Genomic DNA, 20,269 nt, shown 5'->3' with positions numbered 1-20,269 from the left:
TTGAAATAAAAGTACCACTGAAAGTTAATGTTAGTGATGTTAGAATTTTATGGTAAGTGTACGTACTGAGCCAATAGTTTCCACGTTTTACCTAAGTATGAAAGAAAAACTGTTACTATATATCAAAAATAAATGTTTAAAATGTATAAAATATCATAAAAAAATTGGAAGCCCTATCTAGCTATGCCACTTGGCCAAACTGGTCATCACTTCAATTTTTATGAAGATTCTCAAAAATAAGTCGACAACTAGATGGTTTCAAAAGATGGGGAAGAAGGAACAAATCATTTAATTACTCCCGGAACTAACTAATAAAATAATAACATTTAACTCAAATTCAATTTTATTTATCAGTATACCATCAGTCAATTTATTGATCATTCTTCAACATTTATACATTCAGTTCAGCGCTCCTCCAATGCTTTTATACCTATTTCGTAGTCTTTGTCTTATTTATCTTTGTGTTAAAAATATAATGTTAAATGTTCATGCCAAATAGTCAATATACTGTATATAAATAGTATATATATATATATATATATATATATATATATATATATATATATATATATATATATATACATACATACATATATATATATACTACTTTGAAAAATAATTAAAATAATTTTTACAATAAAACTTTGTATATACAGAAAATACTTAATATTACTAGAATACTAGAATTAGTTCTCATTTCTTATGATCAGATATCAGATGTGTTTTTGATTGTTACAATACTGTTACAAGTCCTGTCATTGGCTTTTATATTTCTGTATTATCATTGTTTTTATCTAGGTCACCTTTAACAACTTTTATTATTATATCATGATTAATATGGCATGATCTTTATATGATACTTTATCTCGTCGAGATTTAATCATATCCTTAAATCATTCTTGCAGAATGTTCATCATTGGGTTCTGTAGGATTTATATATACGCCATAGCGTTTAATTTTGACTGGATTAAATCGCTTATTATGGGTCTTATTAACGGCGAAATAATGTGGACTGGACATAGTCATTTGGAACTTCACAATTTACTTTAAAAATTTGGCATCAGTGGCAGAATCGTGGCCCGCTCTTATTGAAAAGCTGTAATTATGTATATTGTAACAAGCTCTCTCATAATGTTTTAGTTTTTATCGAGTTTCGTTTAGCTCTAAACAACTTTTTTCTCAACACCAAATACATCAAGTTATGGAGCTAATGAAGCGTCATTTCAGGGAACTTTTCCTTTTTCATTCTATTGTATTGCTGAGTCATTGGATACTGCTGGAAAAAGATATCAACTGGAAGAAAAGCATTATGGAATATCGCAATTTAGCTAATTGGGTTTTGGTCGATATATTAAAAGAAAAATGGTTGTTATACAATCCAAAGAGCAAGTCATATTGCAACGCAGTAATGGTCAGTCCTATGCTACAAAAATCCGTTTGTTAAATATATATTGACCTGACCTGTATTTACATTTTTATGACAATTCTTGAAAATGAATATCAAAAGCACTACCTTAAATAATATATCGAGTCAAGCCTTAAATTAAAAGAATCCCTTAAAACTTATTCGCAGGCTTTTTGTACGAATGTGATAACAATCATTTAGTAATATCGTGCAATTTTTTCTATTGAATCTTATGAAATCAATGGTACTGATTGGGGTATAGTATAATTCATAGGTATATTTCCATATAAATAGACTTAGTAACAGTGTGTGTCTTTTTCAGGGGGGTAACACGGAAGAAGCTTGCCCTGTGACTGGAAGTTCCTTCCTTCCGTACAACTACAAAATTTTCTTAAACGGGGAACCTCCTTGGAACCGCCACCTGCGTTTCTAGCGTCTGACACCTTGAACCTCTGAACTTATTTTAAATTACACAACCTGTTAAAATTTGAACACAGGCTGCCTCGTAAGTATACATTATAATTAATATATTTTTAATTTCTTGAATACATACATATTACTGATTTACACCTGTAACCGATGTATATATTTTTTTCAGCTTGCCTGCTCCGTTTATTCCTATTTTTAATTGACCTAACCATATATATTCATATAATTGCTGAAATTGTTATCAAATAAAATGCGTGATTTGGAGATAACTGCCGAAAATAAAATGCACGATACAATTCGTAATATTGCTTACGACGCTGACCGAAAGGATGCCTTCTTTGTGTCCCGACCACATGAAATAATAGAAAAGTACAACCAATGGGAAAACTTGCTCCCTGATATACAACCGCATTATGGTAATTTCCATAAATTATTAGGTATAATTGCCAGTCAATATAATATTTATTTGTAGTGGTTAAGTGCAACTATGACCGTCAGGTATTACATACTTTGAAGGCACTCCAATCTTCTTTCAGCTGTTCTTCTAAAACGGAAGTCACGAAACTTATGTCGATGGGAGTTAATGCGGAACGTATCATTTTCTCGTGTCCGATCATGCTTTCCAGCCATGTCAAATTGGCTAAATCATATAAATTGAGTACCATTACCTTTGAAACCAAAGCTGATCTAGAGAAAATCCATACGATTTATCCAGAGGCCAAGTAAGTATTTTTTCAATTATCTTATATGCACATAATGATTAAATACAATTATTGAGAATAGAAAAATCTCGCTAACACTGCAAAACAAATGGTTGTTTATTAGTACAGTCTTTTATCTATTCATGTCTGTTCTTAGCCAGTGTTATTTAAATATGGAATTGTTACAAGATATCTTGGAAAGTGATAGATAAACGAGTTGTCGGGTAGTTAGTAGTGTAGTTACTTATAGTACAAGCCCAAAGGGAAGATATAATCCTCGATACTTATACCCAAATACTTATATATGAAAAAAAAATCAGTACAACATAATCAAAATACTAAATAAGTATATTGAGTAATGGAGGCAATAATATTAGTTTGTTAATTTTATAAAAGAGAGCATTGTCCTTACGTTATTTGGTCCAAGTTGTGTGAACTTCTCCACTCTTATCCTGGCCGCAAAAACATATACGCCGATGCATTCAAATCTCGCAGCAGGCTTTGCAGTGCCTTTGTTGTGGACAACCAAGCATTCCGTTTCAAGCTCCCTGAACAGGGTTCAGTATTGACCGCTGAGCTATTTGCGATATTCAAAGCTTTATCTTACATCACAACACAGTTCTTCAAAGAATGGCTAGTTCTGACCGACTCCCTAAAAGCTTTCGAATGTTTTATGGAACAGAAGTTCAACCATCCTTTGGTCACCGACTCACTGTCAATTATCCGTACCCTCTATCTGAATGGGATCAGGATAAGTGTACTGTCGATCCCTTATGACGTTGGTATACCGGGAAATGAGCGCGCGGATAGTGCGGCTAAATCGGCAGCCTCCTCTACCCTTCCCGGATGTTTGTGTCCATTCGTTTCTTGTTTCATAAATAACGAGGTACAACGTCGTTGGGTCCAGGAGGCCAACCACAACAGGCTCTTTGAGGTTAAAGATGATTTTTCTCTTCTCTTCGTGTTCCTTCGCTACTTCACCGTAGCTTTGACTGGGATGCTGCTGTCATTTCTCGCACGGTCACTTGATGATTTCGAGCCCGCCTGCTTACTGTGAGTTTTGTTACCGTGCCCCCTATTTCATTCTACCATATATTGAATGACTGTCCACGGCTCACTCAGATTAGAACTAAGTATGGGCTGCAAAATTTTAGAAATCAATATCACTTCGGTATGAGTTTTGATGTGTGCTGTCTGAATAGAACCTCTACTTCGTTATGGTAGTGTTTGTAGTGCAGTATTTGTGTTCATTTTTAAATTGTATATACACTATTTATATTTTTAGCCCTGTTTGTGTTATTAATTTTATTTATTTATTAATTTATTATTTTATATATACACTTTTATATATACTCTGTCCCCGTTTCCATTATATGAACACCTTATATATATGTATTGTATAGTCGCGAAATGACGAAACCCGTCAAAACGACAAAAAAAAATTTAAATTCTCATTGACACCTACTTTGTCTCTTTCGATGGCGTTCTTTATCGTAATTATTGAATTAAGCAGATGAATTTATATAATAGGCTATTATTTCGTCGGAATAAGGATCATTTCAACGTTTTGTTTGTTGGGCTGTGTAGCCAGTAATGGCACCTCTTGAATATTTAGTTTAAAATAATATCTGTTATAGAGTAAAAGTTCTGCCTAACACCTTTGTGGAGGGGAAAATGTTCTAGCACAGAAGATAATATCGCTCTTAAGTCTTATTTTAACAGTACTCCACACAGTAAGACAGCTGATTGAATACTGTTAAAATAAAAAATTCTGAAAACGCGTCTCAATTTTTCTACTCAATAATTGTATGCTATAACTAGAAAAAAACATTTTTGTGGACCTCCCATACGTTTTTTTTCAGATAATGAACAATTGCAAAAAAAGTTCTAAATTTAGTTAATGTACATGCACATGTAATACATTTATTCATGTAAAAAAATAATTATGGTACACAGAGAAATTGTACTATATCTTCTATTAAATTAGTAGGTCTGTTAAGAAACTCGCCTAAATCATTTCAATGTTCAAGCCTCGTGAGCTTTTCACGTTTTAACTAAAATATACAATATTAAATAATAGTTCGCTAAAAAAATTACAAAAATAATGCTTAAAAAAATATTTGATTCTCTATGCAATCTTTTTTTACTAAACAGTATTTTGAAAATACATATCCTTCAAAACTAATGATTCTTTTTTGCTTGTTGGTTCCTGTGTCCATTGTACAAGATTTCACTTTATGTAAATTATGTAGGTGCCAGTTTAGAAAAAATGTATAATCGTTTGGATAGTAAGATTAAAAATAAACATATTTTATAAATCTAAGTAAATGTTCTGAAAATAATTACTGTTTCAGGTTGATAATTTGTGCTGGACCGACGGACTGTAAAGATGAGTTTAAATTTGGCTGTGGTACCATCCAGGAGTTTTTCAATCTATTGCAAACAGCCAAAAGTTTGGGACTGGACGTAATTGGCATTAAATTTCACACGTATTCTGGTTATCGCAATGCAAATAATTTCTCTCAAATCATATCCACGTATATGGATAGTTTTATTGATGCTGGCTTTAATTTGAAGTTACTAGATATTGGAGATACCATTTTAAATGAAGAAGATTTGTTTAACGTAATAATTTGGTGTTTTTCTAATCCGTGACAATTATTTTATCGTTTTCATATTGCAGATTGCGGTAGAAGTAAGATGCATCACCGATATGTATGAATGTTTCAAGAAAGGTACTGCTAAAATAATTGCGGAAGTAGGTCGATTTTTTGTCAGCAGTGCCTACACTCTCGCTTGTAAAATCGACGACATCAGAGAATTGACAAATACTACCAACATTCATAGAATATATCACATTAATCATGATAAATATAACTTTAGTTGTGTTTATTCTGACGTGCCAATTGTTCCGAAACCACTCAAGACGCATAACAACAAGACATTATATGCAAGCAGCATTTGGGGACCATCCAACAATGAAGAAGATCAAATTGTTGAAAATGTAAATTTACCGAAAATGTCAATGGGCGACTGGATCATATTCGAGAATATGGGAGCATACACTTCACCAGAAAGTAGTGGTTTGGACATTATTTACACCGATAATGAAAACAACATGTAAGAAGATTTTTTAATTATGTGATATACAAGGCATTTAAAATAAGCGTATATTTAGTGGTTATATAAATAAAAAGCGAATGCCATCGATAGAAAAACATTATTGGTTATTAAATTTATGATTAATATTAATTTATTACTTTAGAAAAATGAGGGAATATTTGCCTGCATTTCGTATTTGTTGCACTCCTGTAGCATTATTTCTGTTCTTGTGGTGGGTTCCTTTCCAAGTTGTTATATACCATACTGTATACTTTCTTTCAATTCTGCTGCCATGTGTGCTCAAATTACTTTATCCTGATAATTATTTCTCTTTGGTCATTAAATTTCAACTATTCTTTTCCACAAGTTTATATTTATTAGTTCCTCTATTTAATCGGGCTCTCAACGGTCATTCATATATTGATGCTCATAACAGGTCAATTGAAAAGTCCCCGGCTTGACACATATATGGTGCTACTAGAATTAAGTCCATATGTGTTTTAGTCAGCCCTAACCCTCAAAAGTTGCGTGTATAAATTTGACAGCTGTCGGATCATTAGTTTGTGGATTATAGCATTTTGAGTGAAGCAACTTTTGTTAATGTGAAAAAAAATGGATAAAAAGGAAGTTTGCGTGTTGATATATATAATATTATATATATTATATAATTATAATAAAATATTGCTTTTTGAAGGGAAAAAATACAGTTGAAGCAAAAACTTCGCTTGATGCCGAGTTGCCAGGACACTGCCCCAGGAAAATCAACCATCAAGGATTGGTATGCTAAGTTTAGACGTGGTGAAATCAGCACCGAAGACGGGGAACGCAGTGGACACCCAAAAGAGGTTGTTACCCACGAAAACATTAAAAAAATCCACAAAATGATTTTGAATGACCATAAATTGAAATTGAATGAAATAGCAGGCACTCTAAAGATATTAATTGAACGTTTACATCATATCATTCATGAATATTTGGGTATGAGAAAGCTCTGTGCAAAGTGGGTGCCACGCGAGCTCACTTTTGTTCAAAAACAACGACTAGTTGATGATTCGGAGCAGTGTTTGAAGATGATAGAGCGTAATAAACTCGAGTTTTTGCGTCGATATGTGACAATAGATAAAACATGGCTCCATCATTTCACTCCGAAGTCTAATCGACAGTCATCCGAGTGGACTGCATACGATGAACCTGCTCCAAAGCGTGGGAAAACGCAACAGTCGGCTGGCAACGTTGTGGCGTCTGTATTTTGGGATGCGCATGGAATAATTTTCATTGACCACCTTGAAAAAGGAAGGACCATTAACAGCGACTCTTACATAGCGTTATTGTTAGACCGTTTGAAGGACGACATCGGCGTAAAACGGCCGCATTTAAAAAAAAGAATCGTATCACAAGCCAATGAAAACGATGGCAAAAATCCATGAATTGAGCTTCGAATTGCTACCTCATCTACAGTATTCTCCAGATCTGGACCCCCCCCCAGCGACTATTTCCTGTTTTCAGATCTCAAAAGAATGTTCGCTGGGAAGAAATTTTTGTCGAATGAAGAGGTGATCGCCGAAACTGAGGCCTATTTTGAAGCAAAGTACAAATCGTACTACGAAAATGGTATCGAACTTTTCGATAAAATAAAGGAGGGTCGCTATAATCAGTGTATCACCCTTGAAGGGAATTATATCAACCAAAAGAGAATATATATATATATATATATATATCCATTCTCCCAGTAACTTGTGTGATGCTATAATATTTTTCTTCACATTTTAGTTCAAGATAGCATTATCTCCTTTACGATGGCCTTCTTAATAATTTAAAGCTTTTTTCGTGACTTGCAAGTAGTAATAACTTTAATTTTTGTAGATATCTGGATAATCCCCTAATGGAAACGGAACAGTTTAGCGATGATATCACTGTGCCAAACAATACATCAGTACGCAACATGATTATCTTACCATTTTACAGTGATAATATGACAGCTGGAAATCATCGGTTAAAATACATCCATCTCTCTGACGCTTTCAATTACTGACTGCAGATGTTGTTTACGACGAGTTTTATGAATTCACACCATTTATTTACAAAAGATATATTAAGCATTAAAAATATTATGAATAAGGTGGTTAGGGTATATTCTTTAAGGATTTTCCATTTAAATTCAATCAATAGTTTCTTGTATCTGTATTGTATGTTAAAAAAAATAACAATTCATATTAACATATAGGAATATATTTTGGTGTTCTTTTGCCCATCAACAGTCAGATTTTTATTGTCACGTAAGGATCGACCGTGATTGGACAAAAAAGCATCAATATAACGCGCAAGTAGGCAAGGGGGCAGCGTATAGCTTTCACACTCGGAAAAAGAACTAATATAAAGCACCTTTGTATATTTTTCATTGCTAATGTTATTATATACTAGGGTGTAACATATTAGGGCTTGCTTTTAGATGTCTAGAATTTATTTAACTGAATAAATTATTTAATGTAAATAATGAAATTTTATTTACAACATAAACATTCTTAATCGATTAATGTTAAGATGAACCGAATATGATTATTTGATCCTTAAAGATCTATATATCATATATATATATATATATATATATATATATATATATATATATATATATATATATATATATATATATATATGTTTAATGTTCGTTAGTCTCTCTAATACTGGAGAACGGCTAGACCGATTTGGATAATTTTGGTCTTGAATAATTTGTAGAAATCCAGGAATGGTTTAAAAGGTGAATAAATATGAAAATGTTCGAAAATAAATAAAAACAACAATTTTGTTTTTTTCTTTGATATCGAGGATTGAATCCGACAATCTACATCTGACATTTCAAATTATGTGCTCTTTTTTTGTTGATTTTTTGTGATAGTGACACTTTACTGCTAAGTACGCGAGAACTTTTTCCATTTTGATTAATTACAATTTATTTTACTGCTAAGTGCCCGAGAACTTTTTTCACTTTAGAGAGTGACAATGAAGTAGATAGGCTTAGAATGTAACGAGTTCGTGCACATCAAGCACAACAACAGCGAGCACGACATAATGAAATTGAGCGATTCCGCAGACACAGGGTTCCTGTGACCCTGGAACGAACTGCACTCCACTATGGTGCGGCAATAGATTATTGTGCCGACAAATCGGTAACAATTGGGATTTTTTTTATAACATCTTTATTAGATACGCTTAGCACAATCTTAATTTACAATTAATTTATTACTACTTTCCCTATGTACTTGGATTAATTAACAAGCAAGACGAGTGCGAGAAAATACATCAGTATGTATTCCTCAATTATAAAATTATAATTATTTATTAATTATTAACTTATAGCTATAGTTTACACTATATAAGTTATCCAAGATTCTGCTTTAAATATGAAATAAGACCACTAAATTATATTGAACTACGCGCAGGAAATCAGAAGATTGAAGAGAACCAAACCACACACTAATATTAATTTGGGAAATACATACTGATGTATTTATACCCCAATCATATTGTTCATGTATTGATGCAAGTACAACAGAAAATAGCAATATTTTTTTTATAACATCTTTATTAGATACGCTTAGTACAATCTTAATTATTATTATTATTACAATTAATTTATTACTACTTTTCCTATGTTCTTGGATTAATTAACAAGCAAGACGAGTGCGAGAAAATACATCAGTATGTATTCCTCAATTATAAAAATATAATTATTTATTAATTATTAACTTATAGCTATAGTTTACACTAATAATACACACTAAATGTTCACACAAGTTCGTATGGTTTTGTTCGTTTCAATCTCCTGACATCCTGCGCGCTGTCCAGCAGTTGTATTGATTCCACGTTAGTATGATTTAGTAATCTTTTTTCGTGTTTCAAGGTGAAATCCTGCACAACTTCGCAAATCCATTTGATTTCGAGGACATCGTGCAGTTCTTCATTGGTTACATAGCGATAGGCATTGGTAATCAATCGAAGAACCTTGTTTTGACAGCGCTGTATGACTAACTGATTTGAATTTTTAGTGCAACCCCATATTTGCACCCCATAGGTCCAAATTGGCTTTATAATTGTATTATAGATCAACCTCTTTGATTTTAGATCAAGTTGAGAGTATCTTCCGACTAACCAGTATAGTTGTTTTATTTTGGTTCTAATGTGTTTTGCTTTTTGTCTAACGTGATGCTTCCAATTTAATCTACCCTCAAGATGGATTCCAAAGTATTTTGCTGATTCTGCTTGAGGAATCGGGCATCCATTGAGTGATATAATTAAGTTTTTATTATTTCGCCTTAATGCAAAATTAACGTGGACAGATTTGGAGCTATTAAGTTGAATTTTCCAATCTTTTGTCCATTTGTAGATTTTGTTGACTGTCACTTGCACTTTTTCTATTGCCCTAGGCAGAGATATATCTTTTACCATAACTGTGTTGTCAGCAAAGGTTCCAAGAAGTGTTTCTTTTGTTGTTGGAATGTCAGCAGTGTAGAGCAGATACAGGAGAGGTCCTAAGACGCTACCTTGTGGAACTCCAGCCGAGATATTTTTAAATGTCGAGAACGCTATTTCGTGCGATACTCTAAATTTTCTTCCGAATAAATATGACTCCAGCAATTGACAATAGTTACGCGGTAACAGTTTGCTCATCTTACAGATTAATCCCAAATGCCAAACCCGATCAAAAGCTTGTGAGACATCCAGGAATATTGCAGGGCATTATTTCTTTTCGTCAAACGCTCTTTCAATAGCCGCAGTTACTCTGTGCACTTGATCGATAGTTGAATGGTGATTTCGAAAACCAAACTAGAAATCTGGTATTGTTACCAAATGTTTAACACGTTTAAATATCAGCTTCTCAAATAGCTTTGATATTGCAGGTAGTAGCGAAATAGGCCTGTAAGATTCGACTTGTTCTGCAGGTTTGTCAGGTTTTTTGAGCATAATTATTTGTGCAACTTTAAAGCATTCCGGGACATGCTTCAGCCTTAAACAGGGATTAAATATATATGTCAACATGATGATTGCTTTTCGTGGCAGTTCTTTCAATAATCCAGGTGAAATGTCATCTATACCAGGTGCCTTTTTAGGATTGAGGTTATCAATTTCAGTGGCAACTTCCAGTGGAGAAATTAGATTTAGATCTACATCTCATACGTAACTGAAAGACGTTCAGACATCGACTGATTTGAAAGCAATAATGATGGCTCACAACACAAAACAAATATTCTTGTGATTTATTTCGAGGATACAAATCTACTATCGTTGAACAAAACATGTATGATATAACTATAAAAAAAATGTTGTATGTTCTTGAATTAGTTACGAATTTCGTGCAACAACTTTGAACAATTAACACTTTAGTTTTTAAATAATGACTTCTAGTCCACAAACTTAATATATGGTGGAAAGCTATTCAATATTTTTGTAATAAAATTAAGATTGTAATAAAGGATTAGTAGATTAACTAGAGTGGTCAGAATATAATACAATATACATAGAAAGGAAGTATTAAAATTACACATTTTAACATATTATGGAAAAATTCTTCAGTCATATTAGTTTTTAGGGTATTCATTCATAATAGGTGTTTTCAACTTTATAGCAGTACTTTATGGATTAAACATTTTCAAGACACTTAAAAATAGATCTCGGGCAATTTTTATGTTAAAGAATATTTTTTTTAAATTTCATTAGCCTAAAGATATAATTTTAAATGGAAATATACTGAAATTTTTATTCTTTTATGAGGTGAAGGTCTAGTTCTTTTTACATTGATAATATCTCTCTGATTTCATCTAATATTACATCGAATATAATTTTAGTTGCTAATTTGCTTGTGTTTTTGCTTTGCTTTTTCTGTATCTATTTGGATTTCTTAAGTTATTTTCATGTCCATAAGAATCTAAGTTTAGTTTTACTTTGTACGATAGAGGAATGTAAAGGGAAGGCTCACGTCAAAATTGAGATAAATTGGTTTTGTGGAGCTTAAGATATCATGTCAACCGTCTGGACCAAAGAAGTTTCTAGAAAAACGCATTTGAAGTTGAGTAAAGTTACGCCGGTTTAGATGTTGTGTCACTAAAGCAGTTATATTTTCGAAAATAATTTAGATTTTTCTTTTTTAATCCTTAGGGTTAAGAGTCTCAAATTTTATGTTTCGTAGCAATATACGTCATATTTGTCATTTCGGTATTTTCCCCAACAGAGCGACTAGTGTTTTAATTGTTGTTTATAGGAATACTTTTTTCAAATGTAACACATTTCAAAATCAATTTTCAGATTATATGCATAATTTTTGCTAAATATACATAATTTATTGTAAGATCTGACAGAAAAGTAAAAGTAAATAAGTTGTGACAGGTACCTATTTGGAGTATGTTTCATGCGCTCTGCTTTCGTACCAATATATGGGTGGGATGGGGTAGTATAAGCAGATGAGCTGGTGCTATCATAGGGTCATATCATATCATCAGATCGTACTGTTAGTTCTATTGGTCCTCCGGTTCCATACTAATTTAAACCTAACAATTTTTTACAAAAATCTGCGAGAGAAACGTAAATCAGAAATATATAACTATCTTAGCTTATACATTTGTGAAAATCGCTATCAAATAGTACGAGTACTTTAGAGATAAGTGTTGAAAATAGAATGTTCGATAAAATTCGATACATTGTTCAGGATTCCGACCGAAAAAACGCGTTCTATGTGGCTCGACAGCAGGAAATAGTAGAGAAGTACAACCAGTGGAAACATTCGCTGCCCGACGTACAACCGCATTATGGTAAGTTTCCGCGAATTATTAGGTATAATTGCCAATCAATATCAATCAATATTTATTTCTAGTGGTTAAATGCAACAATGACCGTTCGGTGTTACGTACTTTGGAGGCACTCCAATCTTCGTTCAGTTGTTCTTCTAAAACGGAAGTCACGAAACTTATGTCGATGGGAGTGAATGCGGAACGTGTCATTTTCTCATGTCCGATCATGCTTTCCAACCGTGTCAAATTGGCGAAGTCATATAAATTGAGCACCATTACCTTTGAAACCAAAGCTCATCTAGAGAAAATCCATAAGATTTATCCAGAGGCCAAGTTAGTATTTTTTGTCAATTATCTTACATGTATATAACAACACTGTGTGACTTTTTCTAACAGAGAAAAGAACAATATTTTGTGAAAGCTTCCTGTAGTCCAAGTAATATTTTAAATCAGTTCACAACTTTTAAATCAGTGCAAACTATCCAGTTGTATTATTTGTATTAGATTAAGTCTAAAATTAGTTTCATGTTTTCATAACATGCAATGCATATCATTGAATAGGCATGGAAGGATATCGGCGGCCATTGTGGAGTAATACAGATTTTAAGCTTAAATAGTATTCACATTATTAGTAAGGAACGTGAAGTGTTAAACAACAATAATAGACAATATTTTTAACAATGGAATAATTAAATGAAAATATGTAATCTTATTTATGTTAGAAAAATTGTCACACAGTGTAATCAAATACAATTATAGAAGTCTATTTTATCTGTCTAATTTGTGAATATAAAGTGAAATAGCTTAGTGAATAAACTACTATATTTAAAAATTGACTTTTTGTGATAAATGTTGTAGGAGACAAATAAACGAGTTACCGGGTAATTAGTATAGTTACCCGTAGTATAAAGTTTTAAGTGAATATTGGATACTCCATACTTATACGTAAATATTTACATTTACAAATATCGAGTGCGAACAAGTTAGTCTAGCCTTTGTGATGTCATCTTTTTATATATAGATGAAAGATTAAGGAAAACTGAAAATGTAGAATATACAACCTATCAAATGTCACTTGTATTCACAAAATTAAAGCTAATCGATGCTCTTTATCGTGATTTTTTAATTAAGCAGATCATATTATATAAGAATATACTATTTTTTAGTCGGAATAAACATAATTTCAAGTAGCCAATAATGGAAACTCTTATATTTTATTTTTATTAACTACATCTTACATTACATTTGTTTTGTACATTCTTAATTTATAAAGTAATTCGTTACTACTGTTCTTTTGTGCTTGCATTAATAGACAAACAATGCGAGTACGGGATTAATACATTAGCATTAGCGTTGAGAACTATCGACTGATAAAAGTCGATAGTAAAAAACTAGCGACTGAAAATAATAATTTCTATTTTCAGTCAAATTCACGGTTCGACTGTTTTGTTCAATTTGTGATGTCAGGCGAAGATGTCCGAACCCTTTCCAGTATAAATTGTGAGAGAGGAAAGGACGGATATAATTGCTTGGAGCATTTAATTTTATATGTACTTATATTTTCCAACGGTAGGCGAAACGGAGATGAAGATATTCACGTACTAACTTTAAAAAATAAAAGGAAAAAAAGAATTACTGAATTCTATTAACATGCAATTAATAATTTCATTTTAAACGTAGTATTCTGTGTATCTATAAAAAGGAATGGAATTTTTCGATGGAATAGAATAATACCCCACAAATCTTTTATCGTATTTTAATATGTTAATTTATATTTCCAAATAATATACTATAATAAATAGAGACGATACAATAGAACTTAAACAAAACCTAAAAACTAAAGATGTTGAATAATAAAACTAAATTAAAACTATAATTAAACATTTCTATGAATTTTTATTCTTCTAGAGATCATTTGTTGAAAATATATGATTATTATAACAAAAAAATACTAAATAAAAATTAAACATATACCTAATCATAGAAAAAAAACTAATTTATAACATAATAAAAGTATTTTACTATTTATCATTCACAATTTTAATCTTTTTACCCTATTACATTAACAATCTTGAAAAATATCGTTTCAAAATGCTGCTATATTAATATACAATATATACTGTTATTTACAAGCAATCTACCAAAAAAATCATAAAACTATATATATTACATATAAATCTATATAAGCATAAATTGGGTATATTTTTGTCAAGGTCATGGCTAGGACGACAGAGCCAGAATGTTAAAAATCAGTCGAACGAAACAAAAATAGTAATTAAAAGTACACGTCTGAACCAGTAGATAGTAAATAGTAACCAAATCAGTCGGACCGAAAATAGCGACTGAAAACAGTCACTGTTAAAAAGTAGTAAAACCAGTCGAACCAAAAATAGCGACTGAAACAGTCGATAGTAAAAAGTAGTCAATTACTAAATAGTCGATAGTCGACTTCAGACGATAGTTGCCAACACTAATTAGTATGTATTTCCTATATTAAAATAAAATTAAGCCATTTAAGTTCTAGTTAAGAGTAACACTTATACACTATAAAAGTTATTTTTTATTAGACAATAAGTATTTGATGAGATGTATGTTATACAATGTAGAAGATTGCTTCAATAAGTTAGCTCCTGTTCAAACTTGTTGTAACTTTTTGTTGCTAGTATATATATGGGGCGTCAACGATGGCACTAGCACATTATTTTGGAATCTCTGATGTCTATGTTGGATTTGCTAGTAATACTCCACACTTCGATAACATAACATACGTCCATATGGACCTAAGAATTGACTTATATATTAGTCCCTTATTATTCAAAGATAATTTCGATATGAGCCAATACATCTGGTTCAGTTGTTTATGTTTTATTAGTACATTTACCTGGGAATGTATTTAACATTATCTTGCGAAAGTTCGTGTTAATATTCAATCTTCTGTTTTTTTTCTTTAAAACCTTTTATGTTTTAACGCAAAATCTTGGATAAATTCGTAAATCTATTTGATTTTGAGGTCATTGTGCAGTGCTTTGTTGGTTATGTAGAGACAATCATTGGTAATTAATCGTAGAACTTTGTTTTGGCAGCGTTTAATTATTACTTGGGTTGATGTTTTAGCGAAGCCTCATATTTGCACATTATTGGCCTAAATTCGCTTTATGATAGATTAATTACTAACCACTGCAATGGTTTAATTTTGTGTCTGGCCCGCTTTGCTTTTTGATTAATATGTTTCCAACTTAACCTACCATCAAGATAGATGCCGAGGTAGCTGATTCTGCTTGGGGAATTGAGCGACTGTCAAGTGATAATTAGGTTTTTGTTATTTTGCCACAACGCAAATTTAACATGAATAGATTTTGACCTATTAAATTGTATTTTCCATTGTCTAGTTCATTTGTGCTTTTTCTATAGCCTTAGACAGATATATTTTACCATAAAATATATAAGTCGTCGGCAAATGTTTTCAATACTATTTCTTTTATTGTTGGTATGTCAGCAGTGTAGAGCAGATACAGGAGTGCTCCCAAGTCACTACTCTGGGGAAATCGTACCTCTTGAGTACTTCTGTAAGAATTCTGTTTTATCCCAATGCTTCACTTGTGTTTATTTTTAAGTTAGGTTAGTGCAAAAACATTTGAGACGAAAAATCTCAGTACAGATGAAGATTTTAATATCGCTGTTAAGTCTAATTTTAACAGTACTTCTAGAGACAGCTGGCTGAATTGCTGTTGTTAAAAAAAATTAAAAACACATCTCAAGTTTTCTACTTTCTATAATGGTAGGCTATAACTAAAATAAAAGTCATATAACAGTTCTACATTTATTTAATATACACACAAACATAACCTTTTAAAGTTTAAACTAAAATAGACAAAGCTAAATAAAATTTGCTTTGCTTAAAAATTTCTCAATCAATTCTTAAAAAAAATTGTTTGATTCTCTATTCAATCTTTTATCAGGAAGTTTTTGGCAAATACGTAGAGTTCAAAATTACTGATAGATTCCTTTTGGCTTCTTCGGTCCTGTGTTCATTGTATGACTTTTCACTTCAAAATAAATCTATATCTCATAAAAAAACATATTTTATAATTTTTTTAAAAATAGTTATTGTTCCAGGTTGATAATTTGTGCTGTCGTTTGCCGACGGACTGTAAAGATGAGTTTAAATTTGGCTGTGGTACCATCCAGGAGTTTTTCAATCTATTGCAAACAGCCAAAAGTTTGGGAGTGGACGTAATTGGCATTAAATTTCACACGTATCTGGTTATCGCAATGCAAATAATTTCTCTCAAATCATATCCACGTATATGGATAGTTTTATTGATGCTGGCTTTAATTTGAAGTTACTAGATATTGGAGATACCATTTTAAATGAAGAAGATTTCTTTAACGTAATAATTTGGTGTTTTTCTAATCCGTGACAATTATTTTATCGTTTTCATATTGCAGATTGCGGTAGAAGTAAGATGCATCACCGATATGTATGAATGTTTCAAGAAAGGTACTGCTAAAATAATTGCGGAAGTAGGTCGATTTTTTGTCAGCAGTGCCTACACTCTCGCTTGTAAAATCGACGACATCAGAGAATTGACAAATACTACCAACATTCATAGAATATATCACATTAATCATGATAAATATAACTTTAGTTGTGTTTATTCTGACGTGCCAATTGTTCCGAAACCACTCAAGACGCATAACAACAAGAAATTATATGCAAGCAGCATTTGGGGGCCATCCAACAATAAAGAAGATCAAATTGTTGAGAATGTAAATTTACCGAAAATGTCAATGGGCGACTGGATCATATTCGAGAATATGGGAGCATACACTTCACCAGAAAGTAGTGGTTTGGACATTATTTACACCGATAATGAAAACAACATGTAAGATTTTTTTTAAATAATTGTTGGACATATAAATAATTGTGTGGATGCGCATGTGTCGGCCCCATGTATATATGGTTGCATAAGTAGATGTTAGCGTAGTTGTCTAAAATATAAAATGTATAAGCGCCACGGCGCATGCACGTATCAAAGCTACACGGGCAGGATGGACTTCCCGCCCTCTTGATTCATTCTGTGTTGTGGCTTTAACCGAGTCGTTTCTAAAAATAAATAGAGAGCGTCTCAATTGAATCCAGTGTAATTCTCTCCATGCACAGTTCATATTCATTATGTGTTGGGGTATTTTGAGTTTAAACCATGGACCGAATGTACCATTTCAATTTCCTGATAGTTCTTATTATTAATTGTTGGTGGCACCAACTGTATACATTTTTCTGACTGACTGCATTGTCTGCTAATACACTGCCTGTATTATCTGCAACAGTGTTCATACATTCAAAGTAAATACACTAGTATATGCAAAGTATTCTCGCATGTTTAATTAAAATTCACATAATACTATACTATCCTATAGCTGTTTTCATGGTAAAATATATATGTCTAAGGCTATAGAAAAAGTACAAATGGACTAGATACTGGAAAAAACTATACCAACTTCAAGGTGATTGGTTGGTAGTAGTTAAAATAATATTGTAAATAAATAAATAGTTTTAGGTAGGTATTAAGCCAAATTGTGTATATATAGTAGAATATAAAATACGTCCAGTACATAGGTTAAATAAGGCTTTTGTTTATTTTTTATTTAGTTATTACAACGATTACTATGTTCATAACAGGTCAATTGAAAAATCCCCGGTCTACCATAGTAAAACACATTTTTTTGGCAAAATGAGTTTTTTTATTCAACATAATTCTCTTCAAGGGTGATACACTGATTATAGCAACCCTCCAACTTTTCGATACCATCTTCAAACACTGTTCTGAATTAACTCGTCATTATTTTTGGTCAAAAGTGAGCTCGCGCAGCACCCACTTTGCACAGAGCTTTCTCATACCCAAATATTCGTGAATGATATCATGTACAAGTTCAGTTGATATCTTTAGAGTGTCTGCTGTTTCGTTCAAATTCAATTTACGGTCATTTTGTGGATTTTTTACATGTTTTAGTCGGTAACAACCTCTTTTGGGCGTCCACTGCGTTCACCATTTTCGGGCTCATTTCACCACATCTAAACTTAGCATACCAACCCTTGATGGTTGATTTTCCTGGGGCAGTGTCCGGAAACTTGGCATCAAGCCAAGTTTTTGCTTCAACTGTATTTTTTCCCTTCAAAAAGCAACATTTTGTCAATATTCGAAATTCATTTCTATCCATTTTTTTTCACAATAATAAAATTTGCTTCACTCAAAATGCTATAATTCACAAACTAATGATCCGACAGCTGTCAAATTTATACACGCATCTTTTGAGGGTTAGGGCTAACTAAAAAGCATATGGATTTAATTCTAGTAGCTCCATCTATGTGCCAGGCCGGGGACTTTTCAATTGAACTGTTATTTTATTTTATAACGTTTTTTTTTGTCTTAAAATCTAAGTTTGATTATTATTTACTTTTTAGTGAATTCCTTATTTATTTTATGAGGTCGGTTCAATTTTTTTGTTAAAAATATTTTATTATGTATATCACACGTCAGTCACAGCAGCCTACGGCCAGTGCAATACTAGTCGTTTGAGAACGCGCGCGCGCGCATGTTTGCGTGGATATGTATGTATGTGCGTTATAATATATTGTGTAATGCTGTAATATTTTTTTATACTTTGGTTTTAATAGAACATCTATATAATAGAGCATAAATATTTATGAAAATTCAATGCCTAGTGAATTTAGCTGTAAGTAGTAATATTTTTATTTTTGTAGATATTTGGACAATCCCCTAATGGAAATGGGACAGTTTAACGATGATATCACATTGCCAATCAACAATACATCAGTACGCAATATTATTACCTTACCATATTACTCTGGTAGCACTACGGCTGGAAATCATCGGCTAAAATACATCTGTCTTTCTGACGCTTGAGTGATGGCCGATGTTATTCGACGAGCTGTATTGTGATTATGTTAAAGTATAGTACTTCTTCTTTAATTAAAAGAAGGCTCCTGTTTAAGTACAATAATGAACTGTTACTACTTTCTAAGGACTTTAAGTTATGTAGTTGTTAGACATAGATACATAAGTGTTATTTAAGAGAAAAACCACGTTGTTGTTATAGATTTTTTTTTTCGTTTATAGACTCTTCTAAAGTTTAGATAGGTGTATTAAATCAATAAAACTGTTTGTTAAAGTAATCTCAGAATATCAATTAGTAACCTAAAATTTGTGTCTAAAATTTGTTTTGTGTCCAAAAAAAGATATATTTCCTTTGGGGTTATTAGTTTTGAGATTAAATAGTGAAATTGATTTAATTAAACATATTAAAGCGTTAAACAGTGAAACGGAATAGCCGATGTGGAAGTTAAAATTTCAGATTTGCTGGATTACCGCGAGGGTGATTTAGATGTAATCGAGGGCAAGTTGGTGAAACCGAGCTCGTTGGTGACAGACGCTGATCACAAGATGGTGAAGAATCATAAAGTGCAATCAGATTTGTATAGAAAAGCTATCAGTTATGCCAAGTCTATGATTACAAGCGCAGTAACAGATACTGTCTATCAAAACATTATGGACAAAGAGACGGTTTATGAAGTGTGGGAGGCATTGACGTAAAATTTCGAAGCATCGTCCAAGGATCAGTTATTTAAAATATGTACCGACTTTTTTGCATTTGGTTGGATACAAGAAGATGTCCCAACATACATTACAAAATTGACAGGTTTGTGGAACGGATTAAATAACGGATTTAAATCTAAAAACAAAAATGAATTACCTGATTTAATGTTAGTATGTAAGGTTTTGCATTTTTTACCAGCAAACTTTGAAACGTTCAAATCAAGTTCGATGTTG

The 20,269-nt window shown here is 32.1% G+C and overlaps 3 protein-coding genes across 3 annotated transcripts in view; all 3 read left to right on the top strand.

The window, feature by feature from the left end:
• LOC143196500 (ornithine decarboxylase) overlaps positions 1-8,128 on the top strand; it is a 149,474-nt gene extending 141,346 nt beyond the window's left edge. Inside the window, exons 3-8 of the mRNA XM_076404230.1 lie at positions 1,728-1,910; positions 2,004-2,250; positions 2,307-2,556; positions 4,890-5,160; positions 5,219-5,655; positions 7,501-8,128. Of these exons, the coding sequence (XP_076260345.1) occupies positions 2,085-2,250; positions 2,307-2,556; positions 4,890-5,160; positions 5,219-5,655; positions 7,501-7,669 (1,293 nt within the window). The 5' untranslated portion in view covers positions 1,728-1,910; positions 2,004-2,084 and the 3' untranslated portion in view covers positions 7,670-8,128. The remainder of the gene's footprint in view (positions 1-1,727; positions 1,911-2,003; positions 2,251-2,306; positions 2,557-4,889; positions 5,161-5,218; positions 5,656-7,500) is intronic.
• Positions 8,129-12,170: 4,042 nt separating this feature from the next.
• Positions 12,171-16,672, top strand: LOC143196506 (ornithine decarboxylase-like). The gene is made up of 3 exons (XM_076404238.1): positions 12,171-12,437; positions 12,500-12,749; positions 16,533-16,672. Exons 1-3 carry the CDS (start codon positions 12,305-12,307, stop codon positions 16,651-16,653), a joined length of 504 nt encoding a protein of 167 aa, XP_076260353.1. The 5' UTR covers positions 12,171-12,304; the 3' UTR covers positions 16,654-16,672.
• Positions 16,602-19,486, top strand: LOC143196505 (ornithine decarboxylase-like). Its single transcript, XM_076404237.1, has 3 exons — positions 16,602-16,807; positions 16,866-17,302; positions 19,183-19,486. The coding sequence occupies exons 1-3, from the start codon at positions 16,724-16,726 to the stop codon at positions 19,343-19,345; spliced, it is 684 nt and encodes a 227-aa protein (XP_076260352.1). The 5' UTR covers positions 16,602-16,723; the 3' UTR covers positions 19,346-19,486.
• The last annotated feature ends 783 nt before the right edge of the window (positions 19,487-20,269 follow it).

Source organism: Rhynchophorus ferrugineus, unplaced genomic scaffold, assembly GCF_030347505.1.
Source record: "Rhynchophorus ferrugineus isolate W39M unplaced genomic scaffold, kcgeb_rfMv2 rfM4, whole genome shotgun sequence".
In the NCBI taxonomy this organism is placed as follows: Eukaryota; Metazoa; Arthropoda; class Insecta; order Coleoptera; family Curculionidae; genus Rhynchophorus; species Rhynchophorus ferrugineus.
Note: the sequence above shows the minus strand (reverse complement) of the source record. Positions and strands in the feature narration are given on the sequence as shown.

Excerpts from the sequence above, each read along its gene's own strand:
- LOC143196506 (XM_076404238.1), top strand. The coding sequence starts at position 12,305 with ATGTTCGATAAAATTCGATACATTGTTCAGGATTCCGACCGAAAAAAC. Across the intron at positions 12,438-12,499 it reads CGACGTACAACCGCATTATG|TGGTTAAATGCAACAATGAC; the intron begins GTAAGTTTCCGC and ends ATTTATTTCTAG. Across the intron at positions 12,750-16,532 it reads AAGATTTATCCAGAGGCCAA|GTTGATAATTTGTGCTGTCG; the intron begins GTTAGTATTTTT and ends TTATTGTTCCAG.
- LOC143196505 (XM_076404237.1), top strand. The coding sequence starts at position 16,724 with ATGGATAGTTTTATTGATGCTGGCTTTAATTTGAAGTTACTAGATATT. Across the intron at positions 16,808-16,865 it reads ATGAAGAAGATTTCTTTAAC|ATTGCGGTAGAAGTAAGATG; the intron begins GTAATAATTTGG and ends TTCATATTGCAG. Across the intron at positions 17,303-19,182 it reads ACCGATAATGAAAACAACAT|ATATTTGGACAATCCCCTAA; the intron begins GTAAGATTTTTT and ends TTATTTTTGTAG.